The following is a 20,776-nucleotide window of genomic DNA, read 5'->3' as shown; positions in this document are numbered from 1 at the left end:
TTCATCCTATTCGGGACTCGTAAGATGAATGTGCTTGCATTTCAGAGTTAATGTCCACTCTGGGACTCGAATCCACTGTCGTTCGCTTCGAATTCCACCGTGTTATTCACTTAGCTACTGACTCTTGATAGCCAACTGCTTTTGCAATGGGGTGAAATTATATTCACTTGGTGTTGATTTACTTTTATCTCCCCCTTGTTATTTAGGTCTGTAGTTGATCACTCTCCTGTTCTCAGAGTGAACATCAACTCTGAGATGAAACTACATCCAGCTGACGAGTCCTAAGTAGGACGAAACGCGCGTCCTGTATTCCACTGCTAGCCACTATCCATCTTTGCTTACAATAGAAATAGTAATCAATTCCCAATCATTTGCGCTATATACCTATGATCTTAAACTTTAGTTTTAGACGATAGAAAGTCGTTACTCAGTGGAGTATAATCGTATCTACCCTTTTTAATTCTAATAACAATATGATTAACTCATTAGAGCAATGAAATTTTTAACTGACACAAAAAATACTAATAATCAACATGAAAAATACGTAATACATTTATGCTACTTATAAAATTAGTAGTAGTTCAATTGCAACAATAAAATAATAATACAGAATTTACACGTTTGATATGTATGGGTTATTATTGAGTGAAATAACTTATTAGTCACCTTAGATTGTTTGACCTGAAAAGTTGAAGGTTACAAATTTATTAAAATTAAACAAAAAAAGCTTCCTTATGAGTTATAATGGTGTAAATGTCCTTTTTTAAAAACTATATTTATCTAATCCAATCATTCCAGCTCCATGTTTAAATGGTATCCCAGTTCGTCGATAAAATGAATCTTCAATAACACATTGACGTCCAAATTTTCTAGATTGTGCAGTTGATTTACTAATTAAATCAGCATGACCCCAACCATATTCCATTGAACTAAGTACAGGAAATTGGAATTTATCTTCTAAATTTAATTTATAACGATCATGAAGATAAAGATTCCTGAAAATATGAAAAAAAATTATAAAGTAAATCGATTCAATATGATCGTCTTGTGGATTATGAGCACTAGTTCCCTCAAGATTACAGGTACACCTTGCTGATGAGTGCTAAGTAGCACGAAACCCGGGTCCAGGGTTTCCTGTTGACTACCTCCAACCACCATCTAATCTCAATATATAGTGCCCGTAGTGTCGAGTCACCTAAACTGGTGGCCAGATTGCAACATGATCGATAGCATTCGATCTGCACTAATAAGGACTAGACACACATGACATTGATCGCCACCCAGTGGTCAATCAATTGTGATTATGACTTAGTTTTGATATGCAGAAACCATTCATAATATAAAACTAAAACAAGCATTAATCAGATAGTTATAATACAATTTAAAACTGCTACACGAGTATGATTTTTAAATGATAGAATAAATTTATAAACCAGGTTGATGCATTTAATGACACTGCACTTTCTAAGGTAGATAGATTGATTGAAAAGCTTTTATTATAACTCTGGACAACATCATTAATGTCGCCTTCTATTTAATGTCTATATTGTTCTTGAATAATGTTGGAACTCATGTTTAGCTACATTTTTGATAGAACTATCCATTCGCTCTTGACTCAGAATCGATCACAATGGCGTAGGTGGTGTATACACTCTTTGTCCTCCTTTAAATCGTGAGATTAAAATCACTTTATATCTTTCTTTCTATCAACTAATTCTTTCTTCCTGTATTATATCCCTATACACAATCTTTCTTTTATATATTACTAACATTGAAGTGACTACTTCTATTAATTTTATGTTCATCTTGTTGTGCAACTTGGACCGATACACATATGTGCCTGGTCCTACGTTTTGCCTGATTGACTAACTGACTGACTGACTCAAGCAAGTGTCATTATTAGATTTAACGTATAGACAGAAATAAATGGGAATGAAGACAGGGTCGTGTATGCGCACAGCTGAGGAGTCCTACAATAGGACGAAACGGCTGTTCAGTGCTTCCAGGTTTTCCATGGTGGTCTAGCTTCAATTGACTCATGATCCCAACTGTTGAAATCACTACAATCTACACGACACTCCTTCTGATACGAACGAATATTTGCCAAAAATCAGTATAGAAATATTGGAATTTATTTACTATTGAAACCTAATAAGGATATGTTCAAATACCCTGCCCTCTCTTATTATATATCCTGGTTATTTAACCTTTTGTATCTATATTCACATATAATTATGTGAATTTGTAAACATAATAGAATTTGATACAGGCTGTTTAACTTTGTAGCATAACATGGAATTTCTTTCAATCAGAATAATTTTCCTTGTTTAACAGCTTGTGAACCTAAATCTGAACTTTCTTTTCAGTTTAATTACATCTCTTATTGCCTATATTTAAACACCGTAAAAGATTTTAGCACTTCCCTATGCCTTATATATCGTAACATAAATCAATTGTGTACTAAAGTTTCGAATATCAATAAACTCAAGGACATTTTTGTAATTTTATATTAATTTCAATGGTTGAGGTCATAAGTCAGTTGAAGCTAGACCACCATGGAAAACATGGAAACATTGGACGGCCGTTTCGTCCTATTGTGGGGCTCCTCAGCAGTGCGCATCCACGACCTCACCCCCCTGCGAGATTCGAACCCAGGACCTATTGGTTTCGAGCGCGAGCACTATAATATCCACAAAACCCATCTGATATTAATTTTATATTATCCGATTATCCAAATATTTTTAAAATTCCGTTTCGTCCAATTCAATGGTTAGTTTTAAATTCGTTACAATTGGTTGTTTATTTCTTAAAATTGATATAAAATATTGACAGAGCACCTTTTCTTCAAATTATGAACGATAGTAACGTACAAATTGTTATAACTTGTGGCCTGAGTGCCCTGGTAATGTATAGTGTAATGATACCGCCAATTAGAGAACAGTGATTTATCGACCGGACCAATGACGAATAAAACATGTACGAGTAGTCTAGAGTCCTTATTGGTCCTGCTTCCTGCCTAGCCCAGCCAGTTAAGTCCAGAACACAAATCTCAGCCTCGGCGATATGAATCGTTTATTTCAAGCATACTCGGTTTATATACCAACCAGACAGATCACATCGTGCCACAAAATAGAAAACAACAGTTGTACAAGATTTAGCCAAATGTGGCTATGAATAAGGCAGATAATAATTGATAGACTGAGCATAACTTAAGAATGGTAAATCGTACAATAATAGTCTATAAGTCAAAATAAAGCTCATGATAAGAGGAACACGAATATGAATAGCTCAATTACACAACAATTGCACAATAAAAATATACGCATAGGATTGGTCCATAAATGGATTCCAAAAGTTACCATTCATCATGTTTATCGGGACATAACACAAAGTACGAGCTCTATCGTTTCTCACGTTGTAACAGAAACAGATAACGTATTCTTAAATACATTGCATCTCGTAGCGTTCCAATCACTTGAAGCGTTAAAGAGCTCCATCAGAACTTGTGAAAGAGTTACGTACTGCCATTATGAAGTGAGAGATTTTCATTTCCTTAGAGATCAGAAGCTGTATATTAAATTTGTATGTTGGAGAATTGACCGTAGAACACCTAACGGTTCCTCACAGCCAATTAGACGAAGGAGGTAATTCGATTAATGTTATTATATTTTTTCATGAAGGACTTCCATGAACACTCATTGTCCGGCCTTCTTCTTTTGTAAGTTTATTGAAAGTTACTAAACTGTTGTTCGTGAGAATGTGCATCACAATCATGAGTGCAGTAGTAATTCTTGGATGTTCAGGTTAACGGACGCTGAATTTGAAACAGTTGGACCACTTCTGATTACTGGGACAGCAGCATTCAATATTGTGCAATTCGCTTACCAATCTTATGGAATGAGCCTGAATGCTCAAGATGTAATGCCGTTTCAGATCAAAGCTTCCACTTCCGTTGACCCAACAGACGGCAGTTATCAACTATGAAAGTAACATCGATTTAGATGCTACATTAAGTAAAGACGAGGAAGAAATTGTTTCTATTAACTCGTAAGAGTTCATTGAACGAGACAATGGCGAACATGTCTATGACAACAAACTGTGTGATATTTGCAATCTTACGCAGTCGCCAAGTGAAACTGCTGATGGAAGTGCTTGAAATTTTTTCCATGCGAAACAATGTTTCGATCAACAGTTTCCATTTCTACCCTTTCAAATAAAATCTTTTTCAAACCCTTTTCTAGATTGAACTCAACGGAAATCCTGATAGCTGAGGTAGAGCCATATCCATGCATAGGCTTCCTATAGATACTACTTGGCATGTTCAATACATTTTCCTTTCTATTCATAAATAGGTATAAAAAGATAACCAACTATTCTATTCATTTATCATATAGAAGAAAGATTCCTGTCAAGTTTATGCAGAGATGTTTTCAACATTATCATTTATTGAAACTGAAAAATCCTATCTACAGTTATCTGACAAATGTTAATCGGTGTACAAGGGTTTATATTATCCTACTGTCAACCACCCTTATTTGAAATAAGTGTATCCTAAGCGGATGAATTATTTAAACCATTTTGCATTATGATGTTGGTGTTAGTCCCCAAATCAAATTACTTACTTACTGACTTACGCCTGTTAACCCCAATTTGGAGAATAGGCCGGCGACCAGCATTCTCCAACCGATGGTAATTTAACTCTAAATATCAACAGTATAATATAAATCTTAACGAATAAATATCATATTTATTAAGTTAGTCACTATCTAGGATCAGTAGTTTACGGACGTTTTAGTGATGTATAATGGTATCAAGTCATTGTGTGAATATCAATTAATAGAATACACTGTATAATAATCCATGAAAAGCGATGTAAAGTATAAACATGATAATCATTTATTGATAAGAAATGTAAAAGACTGATAAAAATTAATTTTTAATATATGTATTCATCAGTCAATTGAAGCTAAACCATCATGGAATACCTGGAAGCAATGGAAGACCGTTTCGCCCCATTGTGGGACTCCTCAGTAGTGCTCATCCATAATTCCGCCTTGAAAGATTCAAACCCAAAACCTATCAATCTCACACACGTACACTTAACTTCTGCACCACTCAGCTAGTCGACATCCAACAATGTTCATATCTAACTTCAATTAATCATCATAATCAACGTATCCATCTAATCCTATAAAACTTACCGTCCTTTTCCTTCTTTTGATATTCCTTCATATAATAATTTCAATACTTCTGGTGATGGTTTAAACATATCTGGTCCAATAGTTAATTCTTGTTTATTCTCTTCTTCTATTACCTTATTATTATTATTATCATCATCATTGGAAACAATTTCATTCGATTCTTTCATATGATCTTCTTCATTATCTTTTATATTTAATTTTGATAAAATAGTTGACATATTCGGCACAGATCTATCCATCATACTTGATGTTGTCAATGAAATGGAATCATCTAATTTTTTAGCTTCTTGACATTTTAAAAACCAATTCAATTGTGATATAGTTTCTTTTTCATATAATTCTTCTAAAACTTTTTGTGATCTTGTATCCGCTGGATATGATCTTGACATTCTTAATGAATTCAATGATATTAAATGAATGAGAAATCAATACTTTTAGTGAATGAAATCGTTATCTATACACAAATTGATTACCTTTATATATATATATATATATATATATACAAAAATAAATAAATAATCAATAATTAGGAGAACAAATAACATTGACACCATGGCAACTAAAAGTGAATGAAAAAATAAAAAAAAATTTTTTTTATCATTTTCTAATTGGTTCTTTGTTTACTTGGTTACGTAATGTTTTCTTTTCTTTTTGTTTCTTTTCTTTTCTCTTTTTTTCGTTTTTCTTCATTTAAAGAAAGTAAAATAAAATTTGTTTAGATTAAATTATAATGCGATGGTTGTTATTAGCAACAATGATCAATCTAATATAATCGATATCATTCAAATATAAAAGTACTTTAATAATAATAATAATATCTATGATTTCATTGATCTTATTATTTGTTTGTATCTTGGTCTTATTAATTTAGGATTGTAATTGATTAGTCTGTTGTTGCTAGCAAATATAGATGATAACTAATAGTAGAATCTAGTTTGACGCACGTTTCATCCTATTTGGACTTTGTCAGCTGGATATACCTGAGTTTCAATGTGAATAGTTCACTCAGAAACTTGAAGTCGGTATTGTTCGTTTCAAACGCCATCGTGTTATTCACTTAACTACTGACTCTTGATAGCCAACTCCTTGTAAAATCAAGGGAAGTTATATTCATTTGATGATGTTTCACTTGAATCTACCGATTGATGTTTAGGACTACAATTGATCAGTCTCTTATTGGTATATGTGCATCATGTGCATATTGACTCGATATCACCTTAATTTACAAGCATTCTAAGCAAAGATTGATAGTGGCTAATAGTGGAATCCAGTTTGACGTGCGGTTCGTCCTATTTCACACTCATTAGCTGGATGTACCTACATCCCAGACTTGTTGATGTTCACTCTGTGACTTGAACCCAATTCTATTCACTAAGTGGATAACTTGATAGCGTTTGAAGTGAACAGTACTGATTTCGAGTACCGAAGTGAATGTTAACTCTAGGATGCAGATACATCCATCTGACGAGTCCCAGATAGAACAAAACGCGCTTCAAACTGGATTCTACTGCTAGCCACTATCAATCTTTGCTTAGAATGCTTGTAAATTAAGGTAATATCGAGTCAATATGCACAGGATGCATATATACCAATAAGAGACTGATCAATTGCAGTCCTAAATATCAATAGGAGGATACAAGCAAACAACACCAAGTAAATTTGAAGAATATTCTTTTTGGTAAATTCTCTCCAAGTTCTACAATTATATGTATCCAAATTAATAATCCGAAAAATGGTCAGGTTAAGGGTAAAGTGTATCATTTATAGTTAAAGTATGTGAATTTAGGATTGTCAATCAAAATGGAATAATCAGAAACAGGTTTTGTGGATTTTATAATAATTTAATAGTTGAATTCATGAGTCAATCCAAACTAGACCACTATGGAAAAATTGAAAGCACTGGACGATCGTTTCGTCGTAGTGTGGGACTCCTCAGCAGTGTGCATCCACGATGGTAATGTTAATATAACTCATATGGAATGTTAACTTGAATCAGCTTATATGTCAAGTGGAAATTTTAAGATCCATGATCAAAATAGCTATGGGTCAGATAGGGTGTAATTACAATGCGATCAAATGTTTAATAGAAGACTATATTGTTTAAAAAAATAATAAGGTGGGATGAACGTGAAGTAAATGAACTATGTATTGGAGAGACTAATAATGATGCTTAACCAGTAATAATGATAATACATAGATTTATGAATAAAGATAACAGAGAAAATCACATTTGACTACGAAAGGTCGTAAGTACAATAGTCAAATTAGGTGATTCAATAACTAAGATTACTATTGACTAATTGGCCTTGAGATAGGCCAAGGGAGAAGAAGCGGTTGAAGATTTATCTTTTGTACGCACAACTCTGGTTTCTTCATCCGGATGGCTATTACTTCAACTGTTTGAAGGACTTTAATTCTGACAAGCTTTGGCGAAAAATTGCTGACTCGATAAATAATTGAAAAGGATTAGCACTATGACCAGTTTGCACTAAATGGGTCAATATCGAGCTATTCACTTTATTCACCAGACATTTGCCTAGACACGTTGGGAGCATGAAAATGTAAATTCCTAGAACTTTGACCAACATAACGTGCTTCACAGGAACAGTCGAACTGATAAATACAAAATGAGATGGTCATTCTGGGTAATTCATCTTTTAGCCTCGGTATCACCATTGAGCGCGTAGGAAACACTAGTCGTAGTTCTCCGGCGTTGAAATTTTTTTGGATTGTTCTGCGTAGTCTCTGAGTTAATATTTCGCTAGTCGCATCCTCTCTGAGTTGTAGACGCATAAACAGGGATTTCTTAATCACTGTTTGTATTTCGCTTATTCTCACCTTTGTGATTATATATTTAATTATAAACCTTCTTGAGTAACCCAAGATGTTTAGCTCTTCTTCAACTATATCCGTAGAACATACAGTGCATATTCGGCAACAAAGAGAATTTATCAAAAAGACTATTCTTCATTCAAATATTAGTCTTTTAATATGATGGGGGGGGTCTTCAAACAATTAAGATTATTAATTACATTCTGGATGAATGAACACTAAAGTTCAGTCATTGAAGTATCAAGCAACCATCATATAGAGGTGTGAAATGTAAGGGTATGGTAGCAAAAATTGTCTGCATATGAAATATAAACCGCATATTCAATTGAAGTAAAGTCAAGTTATACAAAATCATATTATTGTTACTATAAGTATTGATGAAGCTGTTCCGTAAACTTCAAAACATTCAAATGAACACTACTTGTTATTTTGTCCTCAAAAACTTCATGTTTATAATAAAACTGCTCTTATAATTGCAGAAAGGATCAATGAAAAATCTTATTTTGTTTACTACAAAAATTTACACAGAAAAGATTACCGAGCTTTATTCTTCGGTTTTGGTGTTGAATAATATACTACTTAATATATTATCAGTAATATAATTATATTCATGAAATAATCATCCTGGAGCATTACTTACGCCTGTTACTCCACGTGAAGGAGCATAGGCCACTCACCAGCATTCGCCATCCAACCCTGTCCTGGGCAATCCTCTCCAGCTCCTTCCAGTTGTTATTTATCCTTTCCATATCTGCTTATATTTCCCGACGTGATGTGTTCTTTAGCCTTCTACTTTTCCGCTTCCCTTCAGGATTCCAGGTCAGGGCTTGCCTCGTGATGCGGTTTAATGATTTGCATAATGTATTTCCTATCCATTTCCATCATCCTTTTCTAATTTCCTCTTCAGCTCGAAGCTGGTTTTTTCTCTCCCAAGGAAGGCTGATATTGATTGTATCCGGCATGCGAACAATAAATCACTGGTTAATCTTCAAAAGAAAATCATTTAGTTTTGTGCTGTTGAATAGTGAAATGTAATTGTAATGATCTCATTCATACGCCGTCTGAAGGAGAAAATCATAAACAAACAAAGTTTTTTTACTCATAAGTAAGTAATATTCTTTTCGATCTCAGGTTACCCCCTGAAAACCAGGTAGTAGTGGGCGGTAATGGGTACTAATAACTTCAATAGAGATTGAACCCGAGACATTTTAGATTTCTTAACCAGTGCTTGATCATTAAAAAGAATAGCGTGATGTTTGCCCGGACACACTTCTAGCATTACAAGTAGTTAATAGGCTAATTTATATCTATATAGGAATAGTGAGAATTGTTGAATTTTATTGAGATGACGAATTCAAGAAATTCTAAGGGAGATTAGTGTGATAAAAAAAGACCCAGAAGTAAACTTGTTGGTACATTTAAAGAAATAGGATAATTAGACTCTAATTTATTCTGATTTGAAGACTGAATAATTCATCAGAATTTTTCACAAATGTAGATCGTAACACGTAATGTAGTGTTATGTGTTACAAATGTAATACAATTGACAATCAGTAGTAAGTTTAACATCCAAGACGATGCATATGATCGAACTCACTGAATTTAGATCTTTTAGCAAGCAAAGTATTTATTAACTTTTCAGCCAACTTAACCCCCGAAATGCCCTTGTACTGCCGAGGATGGGGAGAGTTAGCTTTACCTCTCAAGATGCTTTTATATGGCCACACGTTTACAGCCATTATGAAAAAAGTCCTACTCACTCATTGTTTACGAAATTGAGAGGACGAAAAGAGAATATCCGGTGCTGTAAACGGATTGGTGGACACGGAGAGTTCACCTAGGTAAGTTGGAAAACCTTGATTTCCAAACTAATGGTATACATGGGTTCCAGGATCCTGAAGAAACAAATAGTGTATGAACTTTCTGTTGGTCACCGGTTATCATGGAACTTCAACACCTAACGTTGCTCCATTATGTTGTAGATTAGACCTTTAGGTCAAAGGTTCCGTATGTGACCCCAACTGATTTGATCTGGACACCCTGACTGTATCACAAATCACACACAAATCAAGTGACTTGTATGGCGGATATATATTCGATGCCTCTTTGTACCAATAAAACTATAGTCAACTAACTAGTTATTAGTACAGATTATATCCGTAATTGTTAATGATATTGATATGATGAAAAGAAAAGTTAATTTTTGATTGATTTACTCGTTATGAGTTTTGGTTCAAGATTATTTCCGTTTTGATTCAATGGAATGATTAATCAATGTAGTTTTCTTGTTTTCTTTTCTCGTATGATATTTTATTCTGTATAATACGCGATGTTCTTGTATTCCATTGACATGAACTATGCTCAGTATGTGATTTCATCCTAATTATTAATCAAAATGGGTGTACAATCAGTATATAAATGAGTGTATTTTCTACTAGAGTTGTCGTCGTTCTCGTGTTTTGGGGTCAATAAATCATCACTTATACCAGTGTTTATGTCCTTACTTTCGCGTCGTGGGAATTGCCGAGGTCCCTTCGTTCCGAGTATAAGTGATAAGCGTTTCCGACATAACAATCAGTTTAAACATGTAAACCCATAATTAAAATAATAATTTGGAACAAGATTATTTATTAACATAGGAGAAATGATATCCGTATCTTTTTAATTAATTCAGGTCAAATTAATTAGATCAATCTAATAGAAAATAATTAAATACTCAGTTACAATGATTGATAATATCCGTTTCCTTTTTGTTTCCTTTCCCCCCCCCACCGTTTTTTAAAAAAAAATTCTTTTCTTCCGGTATCAATTTTTAATCTTATTACTTAATTAAATAAAAGTAGTATCCAATTGAATGTTCCATATCTTTATTTTTTCTTCTAAAAACAGGTTAATAATATGAATGATTGTCTTATATATTGGAGTATTACTTGAGGCAATAAAGATATATGGTGAAATTAATAATAATAATAATAATAATAATTCAAAGATAGGATAGATAGATATGTCATGTATAGTTAATTATGATTGATGACTGAATGATCTTTCTTGTCCTTCCGATATTAAAGGTTACTAGTTCTTCTTCTTCTTCTTTTTCTTTTTCTTCTTCTTTTTCTTTTTCTTCTTCTTCTTCTCCTAAGGTCATTTTCTCTTCCAATAAAAGAACAACTCCGTAATATTCCTATTCATTTTGTTCAATGTAATTGTAAAAAGTAGATATGATTCTGAATAAAAATATGAACAATATTTTAATTATGGATAGTGACTAGTAGTGGAATCTAGTTTGACGTAAGTTACGTTCTATTTGCGACTCGTCCACTGGATATACCTGCATATCAGAGTTGATGTTCACTTAGTACTGTTCACTTCAAAAGCTATCAAGTTGTCCACTTAGCAAATAGAACTGAGTTTGAGTCATAGAGTGAACATTAACTGTAGAGTTGCAGATACATCCAACTGATGAGTCCCAAATAGTAGGAAATGTGCATCCTGGATTCCATTGATAACCAATATTCATCTTTGCTTACAAAGGATACATATATGCCAATAAGAGATTGATCAGTTGCAGTCCTAAAGAACAATGGGAAGATACAAGTAAACAATACCAAATGAATCTAATATTTCAATTAGTTTAACATATGAATATAATGACGTGTATTTTGAATAGTTATTTCACCAAGTTAAAACTGTTTGATGAAAGTTTTCTGTAATTATATCAGATTAAGATCATGAGTTAGTTGAAGCTAGACCATCGTGGAAAACCTGGAAGCACTGGACGGCCGTTTCGTCCTAGTATATGACTCCTCAGTAGTGCACATCTACGACCTCGCCCCCTGCAAGATTCGAACCCAGGACCTACTGATCGTGGATTCGCACTGCATAGGAGTCCTACAATAGGACGAAACGGCCGTCCAGTGCTTCCAGTTTTCCATGGTGGTGTAGCTTCAACTGACTCTTGATCTTAACCATTGAAATTACTATAATATCCACAAAACCCATCTGATATATTAGATTAGTTCAATGTTTCTTTATTGAATTCTATGACAGATTGTAAAAGAAGATTCTTGAATGACAGAATATTCCGGATATTTCAGTCGTTTGAAATCACTTTAATTGATCAAGTTGTGATTAAAATATAATGAATCCTATAAGTGCATAGATTACCGATGCAAGTGACTTATATGGATGGTCAGTCTACTGAGGTCGGAGGAAGTTGGTATAAACACCTAGCTTTCATTGAAATCGAACTTAGGGGTTATACACAACTTATTTTATCCTAACATAATAACCATGTAAATCAGCTTACTTGGTGATTGCTTAGAATAAATAATCTTATTGTAACAGCAATATATATTAGTGATGAGAGATCCGTGAATTACATAATGCAAATATTGTTTCATGCACCAATCTATGACGTACCATTGATTAATCTAGGTTAATCATCCTTAGCCAAGACAATATTCAATAAACTGTTCGAAGTTTATCGGTCTGTCAGGTGAGGTTGCAACGATTTAACTTGACAGCTGATTTATCTAGAGCTCAGTGAAATTTCTCTGACCGTCTAGGTATTCATCTATCATTAATGAGAGGTTTACTGCGCAGCAGTTCGTTCCGTCCTACCTTATTGCATTGAAACACGGCTGGTAAGAGTAGAGGATATTCTTAGGTTACTAGTATCTGATCATAGGTGTCTTCGAAGCATTGCTGATATATCCTGGGACCACCGAGTAAGTAATGCAGTTGTTAGGAAATGAATGCTAGGTAAGAATAGTAAATCAATTGATGAAGTAATGAAACTTCATCAGTTGAGATGGCTGGGACATGTGTTACGTATGCCCAAACACCGACTGCCTCGACGTGCAATGTTCAGTGGTATAGGAGCAGGTTGGAAGAAAGCTAGGGGCGGCCAGATCAAAACATAGCACAAGTCCATGAAGTCATTGACAAGTGGACTGAGTCATGTTGGTAGGTGTTGCCTACCTGGTTGGGGACCGCGAGATGATAGCAACCGATCATTAGAGACCTTGAATGACATGGCTCAAAATCGTTTGCAATGGCTCAGGTGCATCCACTCTCTCTGTTCTCTCAAATTCTAATCTTCTGAATTCTTCATGTCCCTTTTCTTTTTTCTCTTTCCAAATTTATTTCACTCGATTATAGTCCTTGAATAACATCTTCAAATCCTGGTGTTTCCAATTACTGCTTATACCTTTAATACCTTTACTACTACGGGATTTGAATCGACAACAGCATCTTTGTGCTAATGTGATTTAGTATGGCAACTCGAACTGATGTCCGTACGTACGAAGTTCTACATTGTTGATTGACTGAATGAGAGGTTTATTACTAAGAGTAGTAATTATGTATATTATGAAACGAATTGAAATCATACAGTTTTCTTTTTAAACATAAATTAAAAACAAACTATAATTACATGATAATATACAGTTTAAGCAATGTATAATTTGTAGGCTCCATAATGAATACAATTTTACTTATTATTATTATTGTTTATGAATAAGACCACCCAAATAAACTTCTTTACATTCCATTTCATTACTGAATAATAATAAGTAGTATATATACGTAATACTATAATGTATTCAAATTATATACAAATATAAAGGTGTACAGTATATTTTAATGAGGCCTACGTATCCATATACTGATGAATTCATTTTATTGGCGTCAAGTGATTTTGGTAATACTGGGATATATATGTTTTTTGTTGCTGCATATTAACATTACATAATTTACAATGTATTGTAAGATTGAACTACATAGTAAATCATCATTACCTTGATAAATATATATGGGTAAACTGAACGTTAAATAAAGGGAGGGTTTACATGATAATTGAATGTTCAATTAGATAACACTATATATCAGAATGATCAGAATGTATCAGAATGATTTAAACTGGTTAGCGTTTGTTTTTTTTCTTTTAGCAAGATTGTTTTCAATGGGTTCGGGTTGCCGACCTCATGCCCAACCCTCCTCCTTTATCCGGGCTTGAGATTGGCAATAACTCTAGAAGAACTAAAGTAATAACCTACTGTGGAATAGAACAAACCAACTTTCAAATGAAGAGGAAATTACGAAAAGACGTTGGAAGTGGATAGGACAAGCACTAACTTGGAATTCTGAAGGGAGATGGATAAGAGGAAGGCCAAAGAACGCACTACATCAGGAATTAGAACCAGACATGAAAAGGGTGAATAGTAACTGGAAAGAAATGGAAAGAATTTCCCAGGAGAGAGTTTGATGTAGAATGCTAGTGAGCGACCTATACTCCTCGATGAGTGGTAACAGGCTTAAATAAGTATGTAAGTAATGAATTAAACTGGGAATTTCCAGTCTATGATTTCGATAGAGAGTTTAGTTACGAGATAAGAGAACAATCTATGTTAGTTTGAAGAATTATTTATATTATTACGGTGATTCTACATTCTACATAAATTCCATATTTGCGGATAGTGTATCTTGAAAGGTTGAGAAACACATGTTTAATACCCCTATCAACTGCTGAGCATAAGAATTATAAAGAAATTCATACAAGGAATGTTGTGAACGAGAACACACAGATGGGGACAACCAATTGTATTTTAATACGAAATTATAGAATTCGTTCATGAAATGTGAGAATCATACGTTCGATACTTCACTTGCAAATCTTCCATCAATTGTCTCAAACTTCATCGTTCCTTCATTGTCATAACAATTACTCTCGGTTCCTGTTTTCTTGGATTCGACCTTCCCAATGTCCTGTTGCTAGGAATTCTACTTCTGATTGATGTTACATAATATTTATGTCTGTCGACATAAATAGCATACACCACAGGTGTACGTTTATCAACAGAAGAAATTACATCGGTGAAATAAACTTCATTAGTAAAAATGGTCAACTAAACTGATTCAATCAGAGAAGGGTTTTTGTGGATGTTATAGTAATTTAATAGTTGAATTCATAAGTCGATTGAAGCTGGAAGCACTGGACGACCGTTTTGTCCCAGTATGGGACACCTTAGTAGTGCTTCCGAGATTTCTATGGTGCTCTAGCATCAATTGATTCAACCGAATTTCACATACACTTCTAAACCAACGAATCAGTTAAATGTATCTGATCATTTCAACTAATTCTTTATCATTACTGTACACTGATACATATATATTTCCACAGTTTTTAAATCACGTACTGATCTTAGTTTGATCTGTATTACATTTCTTTCGAATACACAAGCTAATCTTCCAGATGTAAAGTGAAATGGATTTGGTGAGGAGCAAAAGATGAATTAACTCCGACTGGAGTCCCTCCGGGGTTACTGCCGGTTCCAAGCCCGGATAAAGGAGGAGGGTTGGGCATGTGGTTAGTGACCCCATCCCGTAGAAAACTAACTCGCTAAAAAACGCTAACCAGAAAAAATTATTCAAGTAAAAGATGAACTATGTGATAGATTTAATGGAATATAGTGGATAACTTTAAAAGCTTTATCCAAGTTAACGTGTTGTTTTATTTTCGTCAGGTGAGCTGAGATTACAACACCTAAGCACCACTGGCTGTCTTTTGCTTAATCAGGTCGGATGGTATTCTGAGATATATACTTTGAATGAATGTAAGTGTATTGATGAAGTGAATAAATTAAAACGTATTTACTTGTCTACAATTTATGATACTGAAACTAAGAAAAGGTATTTACTTATCCAAAGATTATTAGTTCAATCATACACCATAAATTAAACGTAAACTTTAAGATTTATTACTTACCTATTAAATATATAAACTAACGTAATTCTTAAGTTCACTTGATATTGTGTGCTTGTATCGAGGCAATCTACACAGGATGTACATATACCAACAAGAGATTGATCTATTGCAGTCCTAAATAACAATGGGAGGACACTAGTAAAAACAACAACACCAAGTGAATTTAAACTTCACCCCATTACACAAAAAGATGGCTGTCAGAAGTCAGTAGTTAAGTAGATAACACGATGGCATTTGAAGCAAACGGGACTAGTTTCAAATCTTATGAGTGTACATCAACTCGGAAAACAGGTACATCTAACTGACGAGTCCCAAATAGGACGAAACACAAGTCCTGGATTCCACTACTAGCCATTATCCATCTTTGCTTAACGTAATTCTTTATTCTAAAAGATAACGAAAACCAGTACATACATTCGAATGGATGAAATGCTGTATCAATGTAAATTTATATAAACACACATATATGTCTAACCAAATCCCCAACTTAGTTATGTTTCGAATAGTTTCACAGTATTTCGGGCTCCGAATTGATGTGAGACATTAAAGAGGAAGATTATATTTGTGAAAATCTCAGCGAAAGAATTTGAAGTAAATCCAACATTTCACCTGGTAATCTTGTCCAAGATTATTCAAGAAGATATTTCCTCTTTAGTTATGTTTCATTCTTAATGTTCTTTCAGTGACTAAAAGTGAGTTGATCTCAAAATGCCTTCAAATGCCCTAATACGGCCTAGAGTGAGGAGAGTCCGCACTTCCTCTCCAAATGCTCTCACATGGACACGCTTATATAGCCTCTGCCACGGAAGTCCTACTCACTGCCATCTCGTGGCATTACTGTTGTTTACGAAATTTAGAGGACGAAAAGCGAATGTCCGGCGCTTTAACCGGATTCCAAACCAATGGTTCAGATGGGCTCCAGTATCCTGCGGGAACAAATGGCGTATGAACCGATTATTGGTCACCGGCTACCATGGGACTGCATCTCCTTACGATGCTCCACTGCCTTGTGGATCAGACCTTCAGGTCGAAGGCTCCGAGCGTGGCCCCCAAGAGAACCACGTGGTTCGGTTTGGGAACCCGGACAGTATTCCAGCGCTCACACATATCAAATGAGATCTGTGTGGCGCATATTTATTTGGTGTCTCCTTGTACCAATATCTATGTGTTAAAATAAATAAATGATCGCAAAATCATTATGATGCTGATCATTACTAGACAGGATAGGATAACCAGCGAGAATGAGAGAGAGAGAGAGAGGTGAGGGTGGAAAGAGGAAAGAAAGTATATTTTAAGAAATTGTACTAATAATGGCAAAAATGTAAACTCCTTTCATAACTTCACATTCCCTTTTTATCTTCATTCCTTTCATTCTGTTAATTTTATTCTGTGTATCATTAATATATTTCTTTGTCTGTTTGTCTATGTGTGTGTGTGAGAGAGAGAGAGGGTGGGTGGGTGGGTTGGTAAGTGGTTAGGTGTTCAAGATCTATCTTTCATTAATTCTAGCGATAACAAACTTCCAATGTATTACACAGGATCTTTGTTAGAAACTGAAACATTTATGGTGTATAAACAACATAATAATCAGATTACCAAATACATTTTCTAAGTAGTTTACACTTCACTTGATAATAAAAATTTTCATTTAGTGGATTATTATTTTTTTGACAAGGAAATATAATAATTCACTTTATTTTGGTATGTAAACTATTCGACATTGATTTGTTAGGAAGTGAAGAAGAAGAAGAAGAAGAAGAAGAAGATGGTATTTAAGTAATATGGCGAATTATTCTATCGTCTGTGCTAATCTATTATATATATATATACATAAGCCATGTGGTTTAAAGCAGTGTATAACAGTCTGGAATGTAAGCTTACAACCTTTATATAAGTCAGTCAATCAGTCAGCTACAACGTAGGACCAGGCACATATATATATACTTGCTTACTTACGTCTGTTACTCCTCGTGAAGGAACATAGGCCACTCACCAGCATTCGCCATCCAACCCTATCCTGGGCAATCCTTTCCAGTTCCTTCCAGTTTTTATTCATCCTTTCCATATCTGCTTTTATTTCCCGATGTAATAAGGTCTTTGGCCTTCCTCTTTTCCGCCTTCCTTCAGGATTCCAAGTTAGGGCACATATATGCATCGGTCCAAGTTACCATACCTCAATAGCACAAAATTTATCTACTGATCAAGAATCGTTTTCTATATGGAAGTTTGAATTGAACAAAATTGAATTGAATTGATACTAATCTTTGTTTATATTGTATTAAGCTAGATAAAATAACTGTGTGTGTAGCTCTCCTGGAGTTACTACCGGTCCCAAGTTCGGGTAAAGGAGATGGATTTGGAATGGGTTCGGCAACCTCATCTTGTAGAAAAAAAAAATCTTGCTAAAAAATCGCCAACCAGATTAAACAAGTAAGTTAGATAAAATGAAACATAAAGATGAAAATGAATTTGGTGCAGCTTAGTAGGTCCTTTTGGAGAAGTGACTACATCGAATCACGGCACAACTATCAGGGCGGGATAACTGTTTTTGCAGTTAAAGCTGTGTTGTTTTTATGTGTGGGTCGAGTGGTTGATTAGTACGATCTCTACCACCCAGTTTAGCGCTCACGTTAGTTCATGGGACAAGTTCAACGATCCAGAAGGCACGACAAAGATGTGTGAGTCGGGTTTTACCTCCCATAGATAAGCAACAACTGAAATGTTCAGTTTGTTAAGTTTTCAGAATATATTAGAATTGCAAGATATATATACATTCGGATATCGAATAGCTTTGACGCTTTGAAGCACTCGTTAATGTAGCCTGGTTTATTAGAATGAACAATTTTAACTCCAAGTACTGTAAATCTATTAAACTTTGTCGATTGTATTTGATTGACACTAATGACTGGACCGACAAACATAGGATGAATTTATTAAGTGATCGATAGTGAAAGGTCAATATATGGAAGAATTCCTGTTGCAAATACACACTCACACAGTTATGCTTATATAACAATAGGGATAAATTACATAATTTCTGTTTAAGTTTGTAACTGATTATGTAAATCAGTATTTAATAGCACCTATTCAAAGTAATATATTTTTTGATTAAGTAATTGCTGAAGGGTTGTGCAAGATCATCAATTGATAGAAGTTAGACATTGACACCGTTAGATGCTGGCTTAGTAGTCTAGAGGTTAAGCATTTACAGGTGGGACCGAAAGTCCCGGGTTCGAGTTCCGAGTGCGGGATAGTGGATTCGGACTTCTGAGGAGTCCCATACTAGGACGAAATGATCATCCAGTATATCCAGGTTTTTGGTGGCCTTATAGCTTAGATTGACTCGTGAATTCAACCTCCACAAATCCTCTATACAACTAATAATAAAGTTATTTAAATTAGAATCTATAAAAATATTCATCACTTTTTTTTGGGGGGGGGAGTCATAGATTTAACAAATGACAACTAGTTAGTATACAGCATGGCCAACTGATTGTTCATTATTATCAATTTAGCTTATATATATATATACAGTAAATACTCCATTATCAGTCATTAAATAGAACATTTCAATAGTTGAAACAATTAGTCAATTGAAGCTAGACCACCATGGGAAACCCGGAAGCACTAGACGTCCCTCTCGCCCTATTGCGGAACTCCTCGGCAGTGCGCATCCACGAGCCCACCCTACAGGATCCGAACCCGGGACCTGCCAGTCTCGCGCCAGGCGCTTAACCAACTAGACCACTGAGCAGGTATTCGACGGTGTTAATGTCTAACTTCAACTAATCCACGAAATTGAGCGACACATCCACCATTGTCATCAATGAGTTACTATTTCACTACTGACCCAGTTGAACTCCACTGGTCACTGCTTCTCACTAGAACTCCAGAATATACCTCTTGAAGCCAGTCACTAATGAGCATATGTTGTTTAGTATCAGAAGGGGTTTTGTGGAGATTGTAGTAATTTCAACAGTTGAATATTATCAATTTTCATACTTTCTAAACTATTCTATACATACAAAAGAATTTAAACAAGATAGTAATCATGATTTGACTTGAGGTCAGATACAATAACACAATAACAATTATCACCAGGTGGATTATTTGAATAAAAAATCATTAAACATTAAACAATTTCAATTCTGTAAGTTAGATTAGAAGAAGAGGGAAAGAAGTGAAGGGAACTATGTTAAGATTATTCTATTGAAGTTTAATGTTGAATGGTTATATTTTATGAATTGAAGTGTTTAGTGTTACATGATATGGGAATTAAAGAAGAACTTGGCAATGATTCATCATTGTTCAATGTATGTATGCATGTATGTATACAGTTATAGTCATATAAAGATGAATGCAAAGATAGATGGGTAATATTATTTTGTACTGTATAATATATCTCTCAATAGAAATGAGTAACACCAATAGAGTTAATTTATGAAATATACAACCATGTCTGTTGTGAAAGCAGTTACTCACTGTAGACACTGATGAATGGTCGTACAATATCGTTGATGAGTTGAAGTTAGACATTAACACTTTTGAATGCCAGTTTTAATGACCTAGACGTTAAGCATTCGCATGCGTGGCCTTAGGTCCTGGGTTCGAGTCGAATCGTGAATACTCACTGGTGAGGGGTCTTATACTAGGACGGAACAGTCGACTAGTGCTTCCAGATTCTCTAGGGTGGTCTAACATTGATCCCTTTATGATATCAGTTTGATAACCAACAATCTTTACAACCTTATACTAATATTAAATTTACTACAACTTCTACAATTGTCTGCACAAGATATTCAATGTTTGTTGAACAGATACCATCAATAACAGCTTATTGTGGAAGAGAACAAATTAGCTTCCAGCTAAAGAGGAAATTATGAAAAGACATTGAAAGCAGATAGTACATACATTAAAGAAATCATCAAACGCCATCACGAAGTAAACACTAACCTGAAATTCTGAAAGGAAATGATAC

The 20,776-nt window shown here is 34.5% G+C and overlaps 1 protein-coding gene across 1 annotated transcript; it reads right to left on the bottom strand.

The window, feature by feature from the left end:
• Window positions 1-512: 512 nt before the first annotated feature.
• Window positions 513-5,659, bottom strand: MS3_00005900 (Protein atp6v1fnb). Its single transcript, XM_051213995.1, has 2 exons — window positions 5,202-5,659; window positions 513-995 (listed from the first exon to the last, which is right to left on the bottom strand). Exons 1-2 carry the CDS (start codon window positions 5,588-5,590, stop codon window positions 764-766), a joined length of 621 nt encoding a protein of 206 aa, XP_051070016.1. The 5' UTR covers window positions 5,591-5,659; the 3' UTR covers window positions 513-763.
• Window positions 5,660-20,776: the final 15,117 nt, after the last annotated feature.

Source organism: Schistosoma haematobium, chromosome 3 (assembly GCF_000699445.3).
Source record: "Schistosoma haematobium chromosome 3, whole genome shotgun sequence".
Classification (NCBI taxonomy): Eukaryota; Metazoa; Platyhelminthes; class Trematoda; order Strigeidida; family Schistosomatidae; genus Schistosoma; species Schistosoma haematobium.
This window is presented reverse-complemented; position numbering and strand designations above follow the sequence as displayed.